This window comes from Aquarana catesbeiana, linkage group LG05, assembly GCF_042186555.1.
Source record: "Aquarana catesbeiana isolate 2022-GZ linkage group LG05, ASM4218655v1, whole genome shotgun sequence".
Lineage (NCBI taxonomy): Eukaryota > Metazoa > Chordata > Amphibia > Anura > Ranidae > Aquarana > Aquarana catesbeiana.
Window position 1 is genome coordinate 218253091 of NC_133328.1, and position 21501 is coordinate 218274591.

The window sequence follows — 21501 nt, forward strand, 5'->3', positions numbered from 1 at the left end:
CAGCAGGAATCAGCAGATAGATCTCCTGCTGAACAAGCGGGTCACAGCCACGGTCTGCCCTGTGTAAAAGGGGCCTAAAAACACCAGGACAAGCAAATTCAGGTGATGTTTAAACTAAGATATGCGGGTTGAGAAAATTAATTCAAGGCAAAAAAAATGAAGCATCAACAGTGTTTATTTTCTGGTTTGTGCAGTTCACAATATATTCAGCACATAAAACTGCTACATTTTCACTTTTGCTTTGAAAAGATAAAGTTGACAACAAAACTAGAGAAAAAAGTTGGATTAGATTACATTTTTCTACTCTCTATACATCTTGAATATCATACAACAAAGATCTGAAATCGCGAGAATGGAGATGCAGAGATCACACCAGTATAGAACAGCCTTTTAAACTACACAATAATTTTATTCCAGCTCACTTTCTTCAAATTTTAAACTGTACACAGTTCAGTATAATCCATACATATACAGAGGTAAACATTAAAACAAAAACATGTGCAATTTATTCTAATATTGTATAGCTACTGGAATTAAAGTGAACATATCAGTCCAAGTTGTATTTTTTTTTTTAACTTACAGTACACCACTAAGAATCTACAAATCAGACTCTTATCTCTCTCATTATACATATGCTGTAGTAAGAGGAATTGGTAGGTGGATAAGAAAATGGTCTCTGTTTACACAGCTTTAGTAATAAAACATGGGTTTATACTTTCTGTTACTAGCATCAAACCAAATATACATGTAATCATTTTTGTTCTTCATTTTGTTCCATTGCTTGTCTATCTGAAAATAATGTGGACTTTTACAGTTAACGTCTACCTTGGAATGCGATCAACAAATGTACCTTCTTCTCTATTGGCTAGCCAATGTGAAATCAAAGAAAAGTCGGCCATAGACTGTACGAATCATGTATGGGCAGGCTAAATGCACCCCAATTGATCGATCACTCAACTTGCGTACAATCAGCCTGTTGGATTTTACATGTGATGATTGCTAGGGGCTCCCCGCCCGAAGAACACAATGGCTCTGTGGGAGGGATTTCCCTCATCAACACAGCCAGTGGCTGCAGGAAAGAAAATCACTCCATCTATGGCCAGCCTGAGTCAGCATTCTTTTAGACACAGAAGAGCCAACTCTTGGAACATATACAGACTTGCTCTCTCTATTCCTAACAATAGTGTTAAGGGGAAAAGTGGGTATTTATTAAAAGTTGAAGCTACCCTTTCATACACTGTTGCTTACTAACTTTTTTTTTACAAATATTTTCATATAACGTTGCAGCTAATGCTAGATATTAAGCCTGTTACACCTTCACTGAGAAGTAGACTCCACTAGGAGACCCTTCTTAGCACAGCTACACAGAATACTTTTATCACCCTTATGACACAATAAAGAATACTTTCAACTTTAGATTTCACCTACAGTTACACTGTACAGTGTAACAGTTACAGTTACACTGATTGGTCCAAAAAACAGTAGTATTAGGTCTATTTTTATGTGAACAGGTAGACTGTAGCTGCTGGGACAAAAACAATCAGGAACAATTATAGGTATGAGGGAAACATAAGAGATAGGCCCCCTCCATAGGGTTGAAGGTAGCAGCCTGGTCAAATCACATTAACATACCAGGAAATGTGCTTGACATGCTTTAGAACAGGCATGAATGCAACCTCGTTGTTAACAGTTCTTAATTAAAGCTAAATTCCAGGCAAGAAACCGAATACAAAATCAGTAAACATATTTGCGAATGGTTTTACTTGCTAGTCTTTTTGTTAGACTGAAAGTCCTAACAGAAGGCTAACAGAGTCCAAAACTGCAGAGGGCTAATGCAAAATAGATTTGGCAAATTATGTAGTTGTATAAAAAAAAACACTAAAAGATATTTATTTTAGAAAATACATAAATTTGTTCAATTAGGTTGGACCAATATCTGGCTGTAGTTCAGCTTTAAAACTGACCTTATTGGATCAAAACCTACTCCCCCTGTAGTACCCGTTTATAACATAAGGGCTAAATTTGCTTGCTTAAAACTCTCTGTCCTCGGCCCATGGCTCGCAGACAAGTCTTGTGAGAAGATGCTTTTGCACTGGCCTGGAAAGTCATTTCTTCTCAGATTTTGGGTACTTCTCTTTCCACAAAAATCTCGCTGGGAGCATAGTTATATCATGTTAGCGATTCAAATATGTCCGCTTTAAAGATATGAGCAAAAATCAATGCAGTTTTGACAGGTATCAAAACCCATTATACAACTAAACCAAACACTGCAGCATATTAGCTATACTATTATATTAAAAAGGTACTCTTGGATGTAAGTAGGAAATCACAAAATCTTAAATATGAAACTAAATCTAAAAACAAAAAACAAAACAAACAGATTTAAACAATAAAAAAAAAAACTCCAAAAATGTATACCAGCTGAAATGTCAGTGATAACGGTAACCCCCAAATAATTTGTAGCAGCAGTTTCAGGAAACAGAAAATTGATAACCATTAGTGGAAACAAAAAGCATATTAATATTTACAGTTATTTCCCTATGCACAAGAACTAAACGGAAAACAGTATTTATTAAAGTATAAGTAGACAAAATGATTCATTCAATGGCATGGAGAACCTGATAGCAGATTATCTTTTTCTACATAATTTTAGACTAATAATGGTCTGTGACGGTGAAAATTATATTATATATACATTTTTGTTGTTGTGTGATAATAGCTAGTGTATGCATTATTCTGTATAACTGAATTGACATGAACACATTGGTACTTTTCTTAAAAACGCACAGGAATGTAAGCAATGCTGCAAATTGAACCTTTCTTCTGCCTTTTTTCCTTGTGATCTAAAAGTTATTATCGCAGGCCCAAGATAAACCTAGCCTTGTTTACATGCAGTTTATCTGCAGCTGGTACTGTAACTACAGACCAGGACTGAATACATCTACTCGACATGCCTTTTACATGAGTATCTAGAACAATTGAGTACTGTTTGTGATACTTTTTTTTTAATTTGCACTAACATACAATCAGGAGCAATGAATGATGGTTTTGCTGCTGCGGCGCTTATGTAATGCCTGCAGAAACATATCACAAGCTGTGAAAGGCAAGCAGCCCTTGCATGAGTTTAGCTACAGAACAGAAAGTATAACTGGGTATATGCTGGTAGAATGTCATTTGAAGGGGCAGGATGAAAACATTTTCTTCAACGTACAAATATCTAACAGTGTATGTGGTTTTTGTTTGGTAAAGTTTGGTAAAGTCCATTCATTCCAAAACTGAATATTAAAAGCAAAGGAAATCTTGAACTACTTTCAGACAACATTCGAATGTACTGAGAATTTTTGTACAAATTTTTATCTGAAATTATACTAGTGTATATCCAGCTTAAAGACTCATACACACTATCAGTGTTTTTTTTTTCGTTCAACCCAGCGGGTTGAACAAAAACAGCTGTCAGCTCCAGTCAGAACCACTGTACTAACAACCCAATGTTAGTATAGCAATTTCCCCTGCTGAGCTATTGTGTTCTGACAGGGGGACAGCCCCCCACCAAAACACTCCGGTCAGCACTCTCGGCCATTGGTTAAGAGCGCCTATCGGGAGCCGGTCGGCTGCCATACACACGGGCCGAATGTTTTTATTGAACCGGCTGATGTCCCCGGGACATTCGGCCTGTGTGTACTAGTCTTTAGTCTCTAGATCACGATAGAAAACAAGGAAAGTATTTGGGATCCTGGCATTCGGCTTTTCATAATTGGCTGTTTAAATCTCTTATTATATAGATGAGAATCGGAATGGTTTAGCTAAACTCAGTACCAACATGTTACACCTCCTTCCTGTCCAGGCCATTTTTCAGTGCTGTGATAGACTGACTAACAATTACTCCAGCATGCAAAACTGTACCCAAATTTAATTTTTGGAGACAGGTAGAGCTTTCATTTGGGGGCACTTAATAACCACTGGTTTTTATCTTTACTATATAAAAATCAAAAATATAAAATATATCAAATAAAAATGGCAGGATGTTACAAACACCCCAAAAATTCCCTTTTTTTTTTTTTTTTTTTTTAAGTGAATAAATACCAAGATGATCTAATTTAGTGCCACCATTTTTGCAAGTAAAGAAACATGCTGATATTAAGATGGTTTAAAAGTTGCCCATTGAAACCACATACAAGCCTTCCATTATGAGTGAAGAAAGTTTCTTGAAGGGAGAAACTGCAAACGCTAGATGTCACAGATAAACCCATAACATTTAAACCCACCTACTCCTCAAAACAAATTCCATAATTATTGCAGGTCAGCGACATTTTAAACCTCCCACCCCTCCCTCGTCAATGGTGGTCAAAGGCAGTTTCAATCCCCCCCACCACACATTGAATGAAGTCTCTCTCTGCTGCAGCCTCTCCCTCTCTCTCTTCTCAGATTGCCTGCATGGATCTTCCTTTCTACCCTTCCCTGCTCTGCTGTGAGAGGAAGGGGCAGGCTGTCAAATATAAAACAGTAGTACTGTTTATATTTGTGATCGCTATGATTGGCCATCACAGGGCATAATGCCACTCACATTGGCTCTGTGCCTTTATCCTACGATAACTGCTGTCCAACAATGACAGTGGTATCATGCGATCATGCGCAGGCAATGTGCGCTAGTCAAACTGCTGGACTTCAGCTTCAATGCCAACATTGACTGAATGAAAGAAGCAATGTTTACAGTGGCCTGGACCTGTGTGGACAGCTCTCAAAACACAATAAAAGAAAGAGCAAATGTATAAAGGCACATTGCCAATGCTGCTCGACATGCCTGATATATTAAAACGCCAATCTATAATCTATTATGCAGGAGTGGCCAGTCCATTAGGGGTGCCCCCCCCCCCCCAGTTTACATGTGGGGATGCATGCAGGGTGCAAGACTCATACGTTTGTATGAGTTTTTTTTTCCAAGCCACATGATTAGAGCCTGAGGCTCGAATTGGCTTGAAAAAGGTTGGGCTCGGGGTACAGCGAACCCACCCACTTGTGACACTAGCGAATCAATATTCGCTATTGTCTTATGGCTTCTCCTCCCGGCCAATCAGGACAGGAGGTGGATCGGGTTGGCCTGGAGGAGAAGCCGAGGAAGCTGCGGAGGGGGTGAGTGCGGAGGGACTGTGCCGCGGGTGGGTGCGGAGGGACCATGCCGTGGAGTGAGTGGGTGCGGAAGGACCGTGGCGCAGAGGGGTGAGTGCGGATCTGGGGGGGGTTTGTTTGCCGCCCCCCAAAAAAGTTTAGCACCAGCCGTCACTGCTATGATGTTAAATTTCAGTTATGAGTATGTAAACACTTCAAGGACACAATCTTTAAGTTAACACCCCTCAAATTTGCCAGTGATAATGACAGCACAAAACATTTTTACCCTTGTTGCAGCTGGAGCTCCAGGTTGTACGAAAACGTAAAACTGTGGACCATTAACGGTACATGGTTTAACAGAATAATGCACAGTGATTACATTATTACACAAGGCAACTATTGTAATATAGGTTCTATTACACAAGGCAACTATTGCAAAATGAGTTCTATTACACAAGGCAACTATTGCAAAATGAGTTCTCTTAATGTTCATATTTTTAATGATATGGCTATAGTAAAGCCAAATTACACAGTTGAAGTTTATACTGTATAAAGTTTACAGTTTTACCTGCATACAGATTTGTAAGTCTCTGTAGTCAGACTTTTAATCCAGCTCCCCCTGCCAGACACCATATCCAGGTGTGAACCACAGGTTCCCTAAAACTGCCGAGTGGGCACTGAAAGAGAGGCAGCAAATAAATAGCATCAATCTGTTCATTTTGCTCTCGCTTCCCATTAGCATGTTAAAAAGTATGTAAACCCTAATTGGGCGTACACATGGTCGGACTTTTCGGCTACAACAGTCCGACGGACGCCGACGGACCAAATCCGGCGGACAATCCGATCGTGTGTGGGCTTCCCTGGACTTTCAGCGGACTTTTCTAGTCACAAATCTGACGGACTTTAGATTTGGAACTTGCCTCAAATCTTTACGTAGTAACTCCGCCGGACCCAGAAATCCGCTCATCTGTATGCTAGTCCGACGGACAAAAACCGACACTAAGACGCTATTGGCTACTGGCTATCAACTTCCTTATTTTAGTCCAGTGTACATCATCACGTACGAATCCGTCGGACTTTGGTGTGATCGTGTGTAGGCAAGTCCGGTCGTTAGAAAGTCCGTTTAAAGTCCGCCAAAAGTCCGTCGAAAGTCTGTCGGACTTTTGTAATAGCGCCTGCAAACTGACCCGAAAGTGCCGATGTTTTGTCTCCAGTGTGAAAACCCCGAGCGGTGCGCTAGCAGGACGGTAAAAGAAGTCCTGCTAGCAGCATCTTCGGAGCGGTGAAGGAGCGGAGTGTATACCACTCCTTAACCGCTCCTGCCCATTGAAATCAATGGGACAGCGTGGCTATACCGCCAGCAAAGCGCCTCTGCAGAGGTGCTTTGCGGTGGTTTTTAACCCTTTCTCGGTCACATACCGACGGTAAAGCGCCGCTTACAATAGCGGCGCTTTAGTGCCGCCCCCGCCCCAGTGTGAAAGGGGCCTAAATGTAATTTGTTATTAAATGAATGCCTAGCTGCATCAGTTTTGTGCATCTGCCTTTATTCTTTTCTGCACTTTGTGAATTTTTTTTTTTTTTTTTTTTTTTTTTTTTTACACAAGAGGAAGAGCAGGGGGATAATGTGAGAGAAATTTCCATATCAATTGAAAGATGCTTTTAACAAGGCTTTTTCTCAGTGTTAACTATATTTTGCTTTCTATTTTAGCAAAAAGTACCCATGTAGACAGGTAAAATGCATACCCTATCGGTCACTACAAATTTTCAGCCAATGACATATTTGTATGTTTCCCTCCAACATCCCAAGTCTCTTAAAGGACCCTATCTGCATAGCAAATCAACATGCCAGGGATAATACAATACAAATGTATATAACCTCTACAGCAGTGGTCATCAACCCTGTCCTCAGGGCCCACTAACAAGCCAGGTTTTATGTATTACCTTGGGGAGATGCAGACTAGAATACTGCAATCACTGAGCAGCAAATGACATCACCTGTGATGTATTTCAGTTATCTTGCAAACCTGGCCTGTTGGTGGGCCCTGAGGACAGGGCTGATGACCACTGATCTACACTGTATATTAGCATTGGCTGACTTGCATACTACATCCCTCCTGAATGAACAAGGCTGAAGCACACAATTAATTCACTGCACATGTGTGGAATTAAACAAGTTGGACAGATCTAGGGCACATTTTTTTTTTTTTTTTAAAACGGGCCTTGTTAGAATGTGTAAACTGACCCAAGCAAGATAATCTCTGACAGTAAGGCCCCTTTCACACTGGGGCGGTTTGCAGGTGTTATTGCGCTAAAAATACCGCCTGCAAACCGCCCCTGGACAGCCTCCGCTGTTTGTTCAGTGTGAAAGCCCGAGGGCTTTCACACTGAAGCGGTGCACTGGCAGGACGGTAAAAAAAGTCCTGCGAGCCGCATCTTTGGAGCGGTGAAGTAGGGGTGTGTTCACCGCTCCTGCCCATTGAAATCAATGGGACAGCGCGGCTATACCGCGGCTATAGCCGCGCTGTACGAGCGGGTTTAACCCTTTTTTGGCCGCCAGCGGGGGTTAAAACCGCACCGCTAGCGGCCGAATACAGCCGCAAAAACGATGGTAAAACAGCGCTAAAAATAGCGCTGTTTTTCCTGCCGACGCCCCCACCGCCCCAGTGTGAAAGGGGCCTTACAAAGAAAAAAAAATCTAAAAGGAAAAAAAAAAAAAAAAAGGATAACATGAACACATGATTTTAAAGTTGGAAACTCAGAAAATCAATCATCCTAAATTCACTTAACGATCCGTCTAAGTGAACTTTCAGCCACTCTCGGTTATGTATGCAGGGGGCAGGCTGTTAAATAATGTGTACAAAAGGCATGGTTATGCCCGCAATGAGTTCAAGTGGAGATTACTGGCAAAGAGTTTCATTATGGTTAACAATGCCTAGTCTTTAAGAAAAAATAAAGATGATACACCGATCAAGCTCCACTATATAAATTGCTGCAGTAAACAAAGCAAATTATGGTATTATACTGTCTTTTATGCTGTACCAAAAGAATCCTATAAAAACAATTTCTGAAGCACAGGTTAGGAAAATGGCTGACCAACAGAAGAAAACAGACAAGTCTTATCTACCTTGTGTCTTAGTGGCCAATTTCCTTATGGCAAACCTGTGAAGTTCAGAAGCAGTGCTAAAGCAGCCTCAGCAAATGTATCCCATCTTCCCCAGCAGCACAGGCTCAATGCCTTCGCTTTCACACTTCTCTGTTCAGCTGCTGGCATCGCGGTAAGGGCAGCCTATGTATGTTCCCAATCACTCAAGTCAGAAGTTACACAGCGCTGAGGACCCTCTCCCCTGCCCTCTGTGACAATCCCCAATAATGCCACCGAGGAAGACCCTTCATACCCATAAGTACTTGAGATGCTAATTAATAGTCCTGTGAGCCTCCAGGTGGTTGACCAAATCAGGTCTCCAAAGTAGTGTATCTTACAAATGATCAGCTGCTAACGTTAGGCATGTCTCATATACCATGCAAGATAATCAAATCACGTTATAAAACGCTGCGCTATCAAAATGATAAATATAAATATATAATTAATAAAGTGGTATTGTGCTCTCTCGTGGCAAAATAATAAATAATAAAATGTCCAAAATACTATACATTAATGTGCAATAAACTTCAATAAATAAATTAATAAGAGTGCTTCAATAAGCCTCGCATGGATGATATTTCTTTGGAATTTTTTATCTAATATTGTGTGAACATTTCACTATCACTGAATTACAGAGAGATACAGCACTGCATTGCATGGATGATTTTTTTCTTGAAATATTTATTTATTATTTGTTTAAATATTGCACAAATATTTTGGAATATTTATATATATTTTTCACAGGCTTATTGAAGCACTCTTAGTAGTTCATTTATTTATTGAAGTTTATTGCACATTAATGTATAGTATTTTGGACATTTTATACATGTCACGAGAGAGCACAATACCACTTTATTAATTATATATTTATATTTATCATTTTGATAGCGTAGCTTTTTATAGCTTGATTTGATACCCATAAGTACTGCTTCTTTCTTTCTCTTCAGTTGGCAAAATGAAGTGGAATGAAAGTGAAGGCAAGGGGGAGTAGTTTTTTGCTGGGGAGGGCTGCTTTAAAAGTGAATATGTTGGTTAGACCTGCATAGGCAAAGCACAGGTTTGTTTTAAAATCTATAACATGCTGCATGAAGGGCTTTGTTCAATGGAATATAGGGATGATTTTAAGAAGACATTAAAAAGTGTTTGTTAACCCCCCCCCCCCCCAAAAAAAATACAGATCCTGGTCCCTTAAAGATGATTAAACAGAACAGTGCTTGTGCTATGTAAGCTGCCCCCCTCTAAACTGTAAAAAACATCCCTGAACCTGACACTTTCTGTATCCCCCTCTCTGTACTAAACCACCGTGGTCAGGGCTGCTGAGCCCTGACCACAGAGGTCAGTTTGCATCCCTCTGTCATACGCAGCCTGCTCTCAGCTCTCCTCTCTCCCCCTCCTGTCTGCCTGTTAGCAACTTATTGTGTGTCTCCGTCCGCCCCTATTTGTAAAATAAAAAAAAAAATTAGAAATGATCACTGCCAGCTCTGTATTATAGGCAGACATAGCACACGGTTATTCTTTTATAAAAACGAGCGTTGTAAATACCTGTTTAGCGTGATCTTCAGGCTGGTCACATGACTCTTGGCCGGTTTCCAGGGCTACTGCAGGAGGGGCTGAGCGGCCATGTGATCTACACCGCTGACATCAGAGGGAGATCACGGCCCCTCCTGCAGAAGCCATCCATCGGAGCTGTACAGCGGCCGTGAGTCATGTTACCGGCCTGAAGACAGCTCTAAACCGGTATTAACAATGCTTGCTTTTATAAAAGAGGTGTAGATTGGGCTATGCCAGGCTCTAATAGAGGGGCTTGCATAGACTTGCATGATACGGTTAACAAACACTTTAAACATGAAAGAGCACAAAATGTATAAATAATTACTAAACTGACTATGATAGTAAATCTATTTTTAAACAGAGAATGGTGTCAATCTGAATCATTTTACATGACAGCAGGGCTTCTTCCGGAGACTGTATGAATAGAAAAGTATGGTATGTAAGTAAATGTCAGCATTATAAGTTTAATCTGCCAGCATTCAGAAAAGTCACAGAATGAAGATGAATGAGTGGAATACTACTTCAAATATAATTTTGCAACATACAAAAGCTTCTCCCTGAGAATGGTATGCATCTGTGTATCAACTACCAAATAACCAGATCTGTAACAGGATGCAAATCAAAACTGCACCTAGATGTCTTGTAGTCCTATCTTTGTTCAATCTGTTTTCAGACCTGCTTTGCATGCAAGGAGAAAAAAAAAAAACTGTTATTTCACAGCCTCTTCCCTCCATGATTAACCCATGCTGCAGTCTCTTTAGCGATCATTTCCAAAATTCAAATAATTTGTTCTGTACATCTTTTTTACTTTTAACAGTTATTAACGCATCTTGAGCTACAAGTGTGAAAATAAATTAAGTTGAAGTAAAATAACATATACAATTTAAACTATACAAAGACAACTTCATTTACCGCTATTATTCCAATTTCAGTATGTGTTCGTATATGGAACAACCAGTACAGTTCATGTGTTATGAAGACAAAACTGATCTAAAACGGACAAATTCTGTTGTAGATATTAGGAACAGCTAAAAATGCAGTGAAAGGTGATGGTCATAGAGAACAAATCTTCAATTCACTGCTTCTCTTCTTGGGGTTCTTGGGTTGCTAGCTGAGAGAAGGTAGAAAGCCATGAAGACATGGCTGACTTTGCACTGATGAGAGCGCCTCCCACAGATTGACCTGCACAAGATCAAAGAGATGGTTACGTTTTTAAAGTGTTTTTCTACTTTTTCAATTTTGAAAAAAAAAAAAAAAAACCCACCATACAATGGATATAAAAAGTTTACAAACCTCTGTTAAAATGTCAGGTGTTTGTGATGTAAAAAAATGAGACAAAGATAAATAATTTCAGAACTTTTTCCACCTTTAATGTGACCTATAAACTGTACAACTCAGTTGAAAAATGAACTGAAATCTTTTAATGGGGTCGCATAAGTGTGCACACCCTCTTATAACTGGGGATGTAGCCGTGTTCAGAATTAAGCAATCAGATTCAAACGCGTGTTAAATTGGAGTCAGTACACACATGCCATCATTTCAAATGCCTCTGATTAACCCCAAATAAAATTCAGCTGTTCTAGTAGGCCTTTCCTTACATCTAATGGACCGTACACACGATCCGAATATCGTACGAAAACGGTCATCCGAGGAAGGATCGTATGATTTTCGGATCGTGTGTACACTACTTTCGACAGCCGTTCATGACTGTTCATCCGATCTTATTCGATCGGGCATGCACGAAAATATTCCTCGTATGATTCCAGATTGTATGATTTTCGGTTAGTCTGTTGTCGTCCAAAAATTCAATACAAATACAGTACATTACATCACTTCTGATTTTTTTTTCTGTCGTACGAGAATTTTCATGACTTTATTTAGCTATTCAATTTCTACTTGCGACTATTAAGCGAAAACGGTCGTACAATCGGTCGTACGATATTCGGATCGTGTGTACGGGCCATTAGTCACATACTACAGTAAAAGCCATGGTCCGCAGAGAACTTCCAAAGCATCAGAGGGATCTCATTGTTAAAAGGTATCAGGAGAAGGATACAAAATAATTTCCAAGGCATTAGATATACCATGGAACACAGTGAAAACAGTCATCATCAAGTGGCGAAAATATGGAACAGTGACATTACCAAGAACTGGACATCCCTCCAAAAGTGATGAAAAGGCGAGAAGAAAACTGATAAGGGAGGCTTGTCAAGAGGCCGACATCAACATTAAAGGAGCTGCAGGAATATCTGGCAAGTACTGGCTGTGTGGTACATGTGACAGCAATCTCCCATATTCTTCATACGTCTGGGCTTTGGGGTAGAGTGGCAAAGACAGAAGCATTTTCTTACAAAGAAAAACATCCAAGCCCGGCTAAATTTTTCAACAAAAATCTGAAGTCTCCCAATAGTGGGAAAATGTGTTATGGTCTGATGAAACCAAGGTTGAACTTTTTTGGCCATAAATTCCAAAAGATATGTTTGGTGCAAAAACAACACTGCACATCACCAAAAGAACACCATACCCACAGTGAAGCATTATGGTGGTGGCATCATGCTTTGGGGCTGTTTTTCTTCAGCTGGAACAGGGGCCTTAGTCGAAAGTAGAGGGAATTATGAACAGTCCCAAATACCAGTCAATATTGGCACAAAACCTAGGTTTGGCGCAAAAAAACAACACTGCACGTCACCAAAAGAACACCATACCCACCATGAAGCATGGTGATGGCAGCATCATGCCTTGGGGCTGTTTTTAGCCATAGTCATGGTAGAGGGAATTATTAACAGTTCCAAATACCAGTCAATATTGGCACAAAACCTTCACAAAACCTTCAGGCTTCTGCTAGAAAGCTGAACATGAAGAGGAACTTCATCTTTGAGCATGGTAACGACCCAAAGCATACAAAAGCAACAGGGGAATGGCTTTACCAGAAGACGATTAAAGTTTTGGAATGGCTTAGCCAGAGCCCAGACCTGAATCTAGTTGGAAATCTGTGGGGTGATCTGAAGAGGGCTGTGCACATGAGATGCCCTCTCAATCTGACAGATTTGGAATGTTTTTGCAAAGAAGAGTGGGCAAATATTGCCAAGTCAAGATGTACCATGCTGATAGACTCATACCCAAAAAGACTGAGTGCTGTAATAAAATCAAAAGGTACTTCAACAAAGTATTACAGGGTGTGCACACTTATACAACCATATTATTTTAGTTTATTTTTACTTTACTGGGCTGCACAAGGGACACGTGATGTAGATTGGTGGACGGGGGAGTGGCCACTATCTTGTTGGTAGGAAGCGCTGGACGCTTTCTGATTGCCTGTACCTTATTCTATACATGTGAGTTTTATATACTGTTTTATTACAATAAATTAAGCCTTCTGTCGGATGTCTGTACAATGAGATTGTTTCTTCCATTTTTTACTTATGTGGCCGCCGGGCTATATCTTTGGGAGCATTCCGCTTAGTCAAGTGTTTACTGGGCTATTTACACCTGGTCGGTCAGTGAGAGAGGGACCTCTAACGCAGTGAATCGTATGAAGTGTGGATCCGACCAACTATACATTTCTATACTGTGTATATCCAATGCACTGGCAGTAAGAGTCAGCAATATTGGGTGTTTGTGACGGTTCTTTCCCTTCAGTTCTTGAACATTTCTGATGGATCTCTGAACTTTGTTTTGATGGACAATATAATATATTAACTTATATGTTTTTGATGAACTATTGTTTATTATCACCATTTTTAGCGCTGCACCTCTTACCCCCTTATTTTTACTTCCCTCCACCTAAAAGATTTCAGTTCGTTGTTCAACTAAGTTGTACAGTTTATAGGTCACATTAAAAGGTGGAAAAAGTTCTGAAATGATTTATCTTTGTCTCATTTGTTTACATCACAAAAACCTGACATTTTAACAGTGTTGTGTAGACTTTTTATATCCACTGTATGTTTGTTATGTGTTCCCATTCACACAGCATTCATACAATATTTCAATAAGTTTTACCTTTTTGAGATTTCTCGTGAGAAGGCCTCATGGATGACTGCAAGCATTTCTAAACAATGGCAGAGTGAGTCTGTCTCACAATGTCTCTGTTCATGAACAAACAATGCAGCAATTCCCAGCTCCTAAATCGTTGTTTGGGCAGTCAGTTAGGACAGACAGTGGGCAATTATAGTTTACCACTATAATGAGATCTGCCAGCACAGTGAATATAGGGTTTATTCTGGCAAACATTAAAGGGGTTGTAAAGGTATACATTTTTTCACCTTAATGCATTCTATGCATTAAGGTGAAAAAACTTTTGAAAATACCGCCGCCCCCACCCCCCCGTTTTACTTACCTGACACCTCGAAACTCGGCCGCTCGCTCCCAACCTCCATTCAGCCGATCAGCCTGGTCGCTGATTGGCTATAGTGGATGGATTGATAGCAGTGCAGCCATTGGCTCGCGCTGCTGTCAATCACAGCCAATGACGCGGCGTGCCGGGGGCGGGGCCGAGTGATACAGCCGGCGGCTATAGCCGCCGGCTGTATCACGGGAGCGCGCCCGCAATAACTAACCACCATGCGAGAGAGCTCGCATTAAGGTGGTTAGTTATTGCGGGGAGGAGCTGAGACAGCTGCCGAGGGACCCCAGAAGAGCAGGTTCGGGGCCACTCTGTGCAGAACGAGCTACACAGTGAAGGTAAGTATAACATGTTTGTTATTTAAAAAAAAAAAAAAAATTTACCTTTACAACCCCTTTAACTCCCTAGCCCTCTAATAAACAATGAGAACTAAAACTAAGTAGGAGTTTTCAGTGATGCAGTTATCAGAAAATAGCAATTAAAATGGTATGTATAATTTTTTTATTTTTACACTATACCAATTAAATATAAAATAGGCGATATCCCAATTTGGATACACACACTGGGAGAATGAATGAATGAATGAATGAATGAATGATTTATAAAGCGCTGCAAATGCGAACTGAATCGCCTCAAGGCGCTGGATGCATTCTCTGATGTCCACTTCTCAGAAAAGGAAGGTCTTTAGTTTTTTTCTGAAGGCCTGGTGGTTTTCTTCCATGCGGATGTTGGTAGGAAGAGCGTTCCATAGTCGAGGTCCTTGGACTGCGAATCTTCGTTCTCCCTTTGCTTTGTAGCGGTATTTGGGAATGGTAAGGAGGTTTTGGTTAGCTGATCGAAGACTGCGATTCGGTGTATAGTGTTTTATTTTCTCGCAGAGATATGGTGGGGCGTTTCCTTGTACGCATTTGTGGGTGAGGCAGAGGGTCTTGAATGTGATCCGTTTCTTCACCGTTAGCCAGTGTAGGCTCTTTAGGGAGGGGGAGATGGATTCCCAGGGTTTTTTTCCTGTTAACAGTCTTGCCGCCGTGTTTTGGATGAGTTGTAAGCGCGCAAGCTGATATTGGGGTAGTCCTACGTAGAGCGAATTTGCGTAGTCGAGTCGGGAATTGATGATTGTTCCCACAACTGCCGCTTTGTCCTCTTCTGGGATGAAGGGGACGAGTCTACGTAGTTGGCGGAGGAGATGGTGGGATCCGCTCACCACTGATCCTATTTGTGCATCCATTATCATTCCTGAGTCAAAAATGACTCCGAGACTCTTGGCTTTGGTACTTGGGGAGATGGTCTGTCCAAGGATGGTGGGAGGTGTCCATGTAGTCTTTATTTTGGAATTTTTGTTAGCTTGTAGAAGAAGAAGTTCTGTTTTTGATCCGTTGAGTTTGAGGGAGCTAGTGGTCATCCAGTCGTCTATTAAGGAGAGGCATTTCTGTAATTGCTGATGAAGGTCTTTTTGTCCGTTGATACGAAGGTAGAGTTGGGTGTCGTCAGCGTATGAATGGAAACAAAGATCAGTTTTCCTGATGATATTGAGAAGTGGGCGGATGTATATGTTGAATAGTACTGGTGACAAGGGTGATCCTTGAGGGACTCCGCAGGAGACTGCCTGGGTTTCCGAGGTGAATGTACCTAGTTTCACTGTCTGGGAGCGATTCTCTAGGAAGGATGTAAACCATTTTAGAGCAGAACCTGTTGCTCCTGCTACTTCAGCGAGGCGGACGAGTAAAGTGTTGTGGTTTACTGTGTCGAATGCTGCGCTGAGGTCTAACAGTACCAGGAGACTCTGTTCTCCATCGTCTGCTGCTTCAAGGGCATCATCCCATATTTTGAGAAGTGCTGTTTCTGTGCCATGGCCTGGGCGGAAGCCTGATTGCAGAGGGTCCAAGAGTTGGTGTGTGTCCAGGTGGCGTTGTAGCTGTTGTACTACCGCTTTCTCCATAATCTTGGAGAGACTATAAGCAATATGATTTGGAGCATAGATTCAGTGTATATATATATACATACATACATACATACATACATACATATATATATACACACACACACATACATATATACACACACACACATACATGTGAGGGAAAAAAGTATTTGATCCCCTGCTGATTTTGTATGTTTGCCCACTGAGAAAGATATGATAAGTCTATCATTTTAATGGTAACTTTATTTTAACAGTGAGACAGAACAACAAAAATATCCAGAAAAACGCATATCAAAAACATTATAAATTGATTTGCTTTTTAATGAGTCAAAAAAGTATTTGATCCCCCTACTAATAAATCAGCAACATTTCTGGCTCCCAAGCGTCTTCTATACAGGTAATGAGCTGAGATTAGGAGCACACCCTTAAAGGGAGACTCCTGACCATATTGTCAGGATCTACCCAGCTGCCTGAGAGCTGAAGCCAGCTGAGCCTCCCCTCCTATCCAGCGAGCATTGAAGGGGCAGAGTAGAGAGGAGTTACTAACAGTCACTGCTTTCTACTATGAGAACTGGTCAGCGGTCATGTGATCTTTCAGTCTTAGAGCTGGCCTGGGGACAGCTGCAGCATTACAGCGATTCTCCTTTAAAGCCATGCTTGTGCCATAACCTTTTATTATAGTTTTGATTTTAGTTTTGTTCTTTTTTTAGTTTTGTACAGAGTTGGGATGGGATAGAATTGCTCTCTTTTTTTTTATTGCAGCATGTGTATATCCTTGGATAGATTTCCCCTCACTTTCTGCACAAGAAGTGATGGTAAATCTTACCAGTGGGCACATAGACTGCAACAAAAACATTTCCTTAGGTAAATGTAGAAAGGTTATTATTAATGCCTGTGACTTTCTACCCTGGCAACAGTGCTTTTTCCCTATTCTTTCTGTCATAGGGTGTCAGAGGGACAGAAAGTGAGGTGAAATCTCCATATCAAAGTCATGGACAGCCCTGGATGGACTATTGTCTTTATTCAATCTTATCGACTATGTAACTATGTCAAAAATGTGGAACTCGCTTCCACAATTGGTGGTGTCAGTGGGGAGTATTGATATTTTTAAAAGACTCTTGGATGTGCATCTTAAAGAACCCAACATGCAGGGACATGGGTCATCAACATGACACTCGTACACCAACACAGGTTGAACTGGATGGACTATTGTCTTTATTCAACCTTAACTACCATGTAACTATGTTAAAACAACCATACAGCAGCATTTACTTTTTCTAAGTCTATGGAAAATGAAGAAACAAATTAATAATATTTTGGCCAATAGAATCCATAAACGCTCATATGTTTTTGACGAGCCTAAACGCTTGTGCAATACACGGCTTTAGGCGCATTTAAGCTGCTTTTTCCTGCCAGGAGTAAAGGGCATTCAAAGTAGAAACTCAAACACCCAGTAAGTGTGAGGCCTTGGAATGTGCAGCATCAAACATGCCAAACTAGGTACTGAAAAATTGGATTGGGGGAAAAGGAAATAACCATATAATTCTACGTCAGAGATATTCAGTTCAAATCTGCATAATTTTGCTATAGAAAGTACTAAAGTAAAAAAAATGAGCATAACAGGCAAGAGCTTCAGACAGTCAGCAGTGGCAGCCTTGGTTGTGTCAGTAAAATGAGGTTTCCTTTACTATTCAAAATGAAGGCTCCGTGCATGCCACTGGCGCACGCATTCGCTCAGTCCCATGCTAAGCAGGCTTTATAAGGAGCTGGAGCTCCTGGCATGTGCTGGGACAACACAGGGCAATACTTGGGCACGTAAGTCTGGAGGTTTTTGGACACAGTTGCAATACGTTAAACACTGGTCTCAGCTTGTGGCAAGTACTTTTTCCTCGTATGTAAGCAATGTCTTCCAGAAAACGAGGTACAGGGAGCAGGACAAGCACAGGGGTAAGAGTACTTTCCTTGAAAACAGAAGACCAGCCCCATGCTGATGCAGCCTCAGTCTCCCCTGAAAGACCTGCGGCATCTGCCCTGGCTGAGCCATTGCATTTGTCAGGCATAGTGGCCACCACCAATATTCCTGCATTGGCTTATGTTACAAAGGATGATTTGGCATCTGCATTAACAGGCCTTGAAGGCAAAATAGCTTGCATGATTGCTTCTGTAACACGGGAGGGAAGAAGCGTAACAGATCTCCCTCCCCTGAGCCAAGTGGAGAATCACTAGAGCACCAGGACTCTTATAGCCAAATGGGTCCAGGTGATCTGGAACCAGAGTGGGCAGAGGATTTGGAGGAGGTGGCCATGAAAGACCGGGAAGAAGGAGAGGCTGAAGAATCCTCAGCTGACAATTTCAGCCTCCCATTCCCAGAAATTGTTTATCCAATCTCTGACTGAGATGGTACGAGTTGGGTTTAAGTTACCTCCGGTTCAGGAGTCTGGACTATCCTGTTCTACTTTGGGATCCTTGCGACCTCAGCAAGGTTCCCAGGCGTTCCCTTTGCATCCACTATTGGAGCAGGTGATCTACGCAGACTGGGATCATCCTGACAGGATATTCTTGCCTCCAAAAAGGTTTTCTATCTTATATCCTATGGAGCAAAAGTTCAGGAACAGATGGGGTACACCTTTGGTGGACGCCGCCATTTCTTCAGTGAATAAGAATTTAACCTGTCCAGTGGATAATGCCCAGGTATTTAAGGATCCGGCCGATAAGAAGCTAGAGTCCTTATTTAAAACCTCCTTTGCGGTGGCTGGTGCAGCGGTTCAGCCACCAGTTGAAGCCATTGGGATTTGCCAATCCCTAAAAGACCGTTTTAAAAGGTTAATAAAAAACCTGCCTTGTCAGGAGGAACCTTCCGAGGAATTGTCAGAGCTTCCTCATGCTTTATGTTTTGCAGTGGACGCATTGAAAGACTCAATTCAGCAGATGTCTCGTTTTGTGTTACTGTCCGTACATATGCGCAGGGTTTTGTTGCTAAAGAACTGGTCTGCTGAGACGCCATGCAAGAGGCTACTTGCAGCCTTTCCATTCCATGGAGAACGCTTGTTTGGCGAAGATCTGGATAAATATATCCAAAAGATCTCTGGAGGAAAGAGTGACCTCCTCCCTACTAAAAGGAGAGGTAAGCAACCCTCTTATAAAATTCCCAATGCTCCAGGACCTAGTGCTTCTTCCCCCAAGCGGTATCGATGGCCTCAGCCGTCAGGTTTTAAAAAAACCTTAGGGTCAGAGGAAGCCCTGGAACCAAAAGCCAGCCAAGTCCAACTCCAAGTCAACCTTATGAAGGGACGCCCCCGCTCTCATGGGTGGGGGGCAGGCTTCGGCTGTTTTTGGATGCATGGGAAGATCTGGTCCAAGACAGATGGGTTATTTCCACTATAACACAGGGTTACAGAATAGAGTTCCGGGAAATCCCTCCAAGCCGTTTTCTGTACTCAATGGTCCCGTCAGATCCAGAGAGAAAGAAATGCCTATTCCTAGCCTTGCAGCATCTGCTGAAGCAGGGGGTCATTGTCAAGGTTCCGCACGAAGAAAGATTCAAGGGGTTTAACTTAAACCTTTTTATCGTGCTGAAATCAAATGGGGAAGTAAGGCCCATTTTGGATCTCAAGGCTCTCAACCTTTTTGTAAACGTCCGGTCCTTCCGTATGGAGTCGGTTCGTTCGGTAATAAAATCTCTGAGAAAGGAAGATTATTTAGCGTCCATAGATATCAAGGACGCATACCTTCATGTACCGATCTTCGGTCCACATCAAAGATTTCTGCGTTTTGCAGTAGAGGGCCGTCATTTTCAATTTGTGGCACTGCCATTCGGTCTAGCCACGGCCCCCAGGGTTTTCACAAAGATTCTGGCCCCGGTATTGGCGTCCCTAAGGTTTCAGAAGATCTCCGTGGTAGGTTATCTGGACGATCTTCTCTTGAGGGATTGCTCTTGCCCCATCCTGATCCAAAACGTGTCAAGAACAGTGCGGATTTTACAACGCCTAGGTTGGATTCTAAATGTGGACAAGTCAACCCTTTGCCCAACCCAGGCCATGGTGTATCTGGGTCTGGTCTTGGACACCGCCCAAGAAAGGGTGTTTTTATCCCCCTTAAAGGTCGCTTCCATAGTGGAACTCATCCAGAAGGTGAAAAAAGAACCAAGGCCTTCTATTCGGCTGTGCATGAGGTTGCTGGGCAAAATGGTGTCATCCTTCAACGCAATTCCATATGCACAGTTCCACTCCAGGGTGTTCCAGAACTGCATTCTGGAAGCCTGGGACAGGTTTGCTCGAACATTGGATCATCCTATGGTTCTATCCCCACAGGTACAATGGAGTCTCTCTTGGTGGTTAAAAACCAGCAATTTGAGAAAAGGAAAATCTTTTCCACCTGCAGTCTGGAGGGTAGCAACTACAGACGCCAGTCGCCGCGGCTGGGGAGCAGTCCTGGAGGAGGCGTCTGTCCAGGGAATATGGTCCCAGGCAGAAAGGACCTTGCCCATCAATCTATTGGAGATTCGGGCAGCTCGTCTGGCTCTGCGTTTCTGGACGTCCAGGTTACGGGGTCTCCCTGTCCGAGTCCAGTCCGACAACTCCACGTTAGTGGCATATATCAACCACGAGGGAGGTACCAGGAGTCGGGCAGCCCAAAGAGAGGTGAATTACATATTGACTTGGACAGAAAAGCATGTGCCGTTTCTTTCGGCAGTGTTTATACCGGGGTTGAACAATTGGCAGGCAGACTTCTTAAGTCGCCAGAAGTTGTTGCCAGGGGAATGGTCCCTGCATCCCAAAGTTTTTCTACAGATCTGTCAACACTGGGGGACCCCAGATGTGGATTTGCTGGCATCCAGATTCAATGCCAAACTGGACAGGTTTGTATCCAGGACCAAGGATCCGCTTGCTGTCGGGATAGACGCATTAGTAGTTCCTTGGGATCAGTATTCTCTGATATATGCTTTCCTTCCAATCCAAATTCTGCCGCACTTAATACGCAGAATACAGGAGGAACGAAAGCCAGTGATCCTAGTGGCCTCGGAGATCCTGGTACTTGTTGATTGTGAAGTTGGAAGTGGGGGACCCATTGGTCCTGCCATGCCGTCCAGACCTGTTGTCTCAAGGACCCATATTCCATCCTTCTTTACGGTTGCTCAATTTGATGGCATGGCTATTGAGACCAGAATATTGAAAGACCGTGGTATCATGGGTTTAGTCTTGTCTACTTTGATAAACGCTAGAAAGTCAGTTTCTAGAGCTATCTATTATAGAGTCTGGAAGTCATACATTTCTTGGTGTGAGGAAAGGAAATGGAACCCTCGTAGGTATACGATTGGAAGAGTTCTGGCCTTTCTTCAAGCAGGAGTAGACTTGAAGCTGGCTTTAGGGACAATTAAGGGACAGATTTCGGCCTTATCGTTTTTTTCCAAAGACCAATTGCATCCCATTCTTTGGTATG

The 21501-nt window shown here is 42.0% G+C and overlaps 1 protein-coding gene across 1 annotated transcript in view; it reads right to left on the reverse strand.

Moving 5' to 3' along the window:
* Window positions 1-9134: 9134 nt before the first annotated feature.
* AVL9 (AVL9 cell migration associated) overlaps window positions 9135-21501 on the reverse strand; it is a 141626-nt gene continuing 129259 nt past the window's right edge. The window contains exon 18 of the mRNA XM_073630560.1: window positions 9135-10981. Within this exon, the coding sequence (XP_073486661.1) occupies window positions 10875-10981 (107 nt within the window). The 3' untranslated portion in view covers window positions 9135-10874. The remainder of the gene's footprint in view (window positions 10982-21501) is intronic.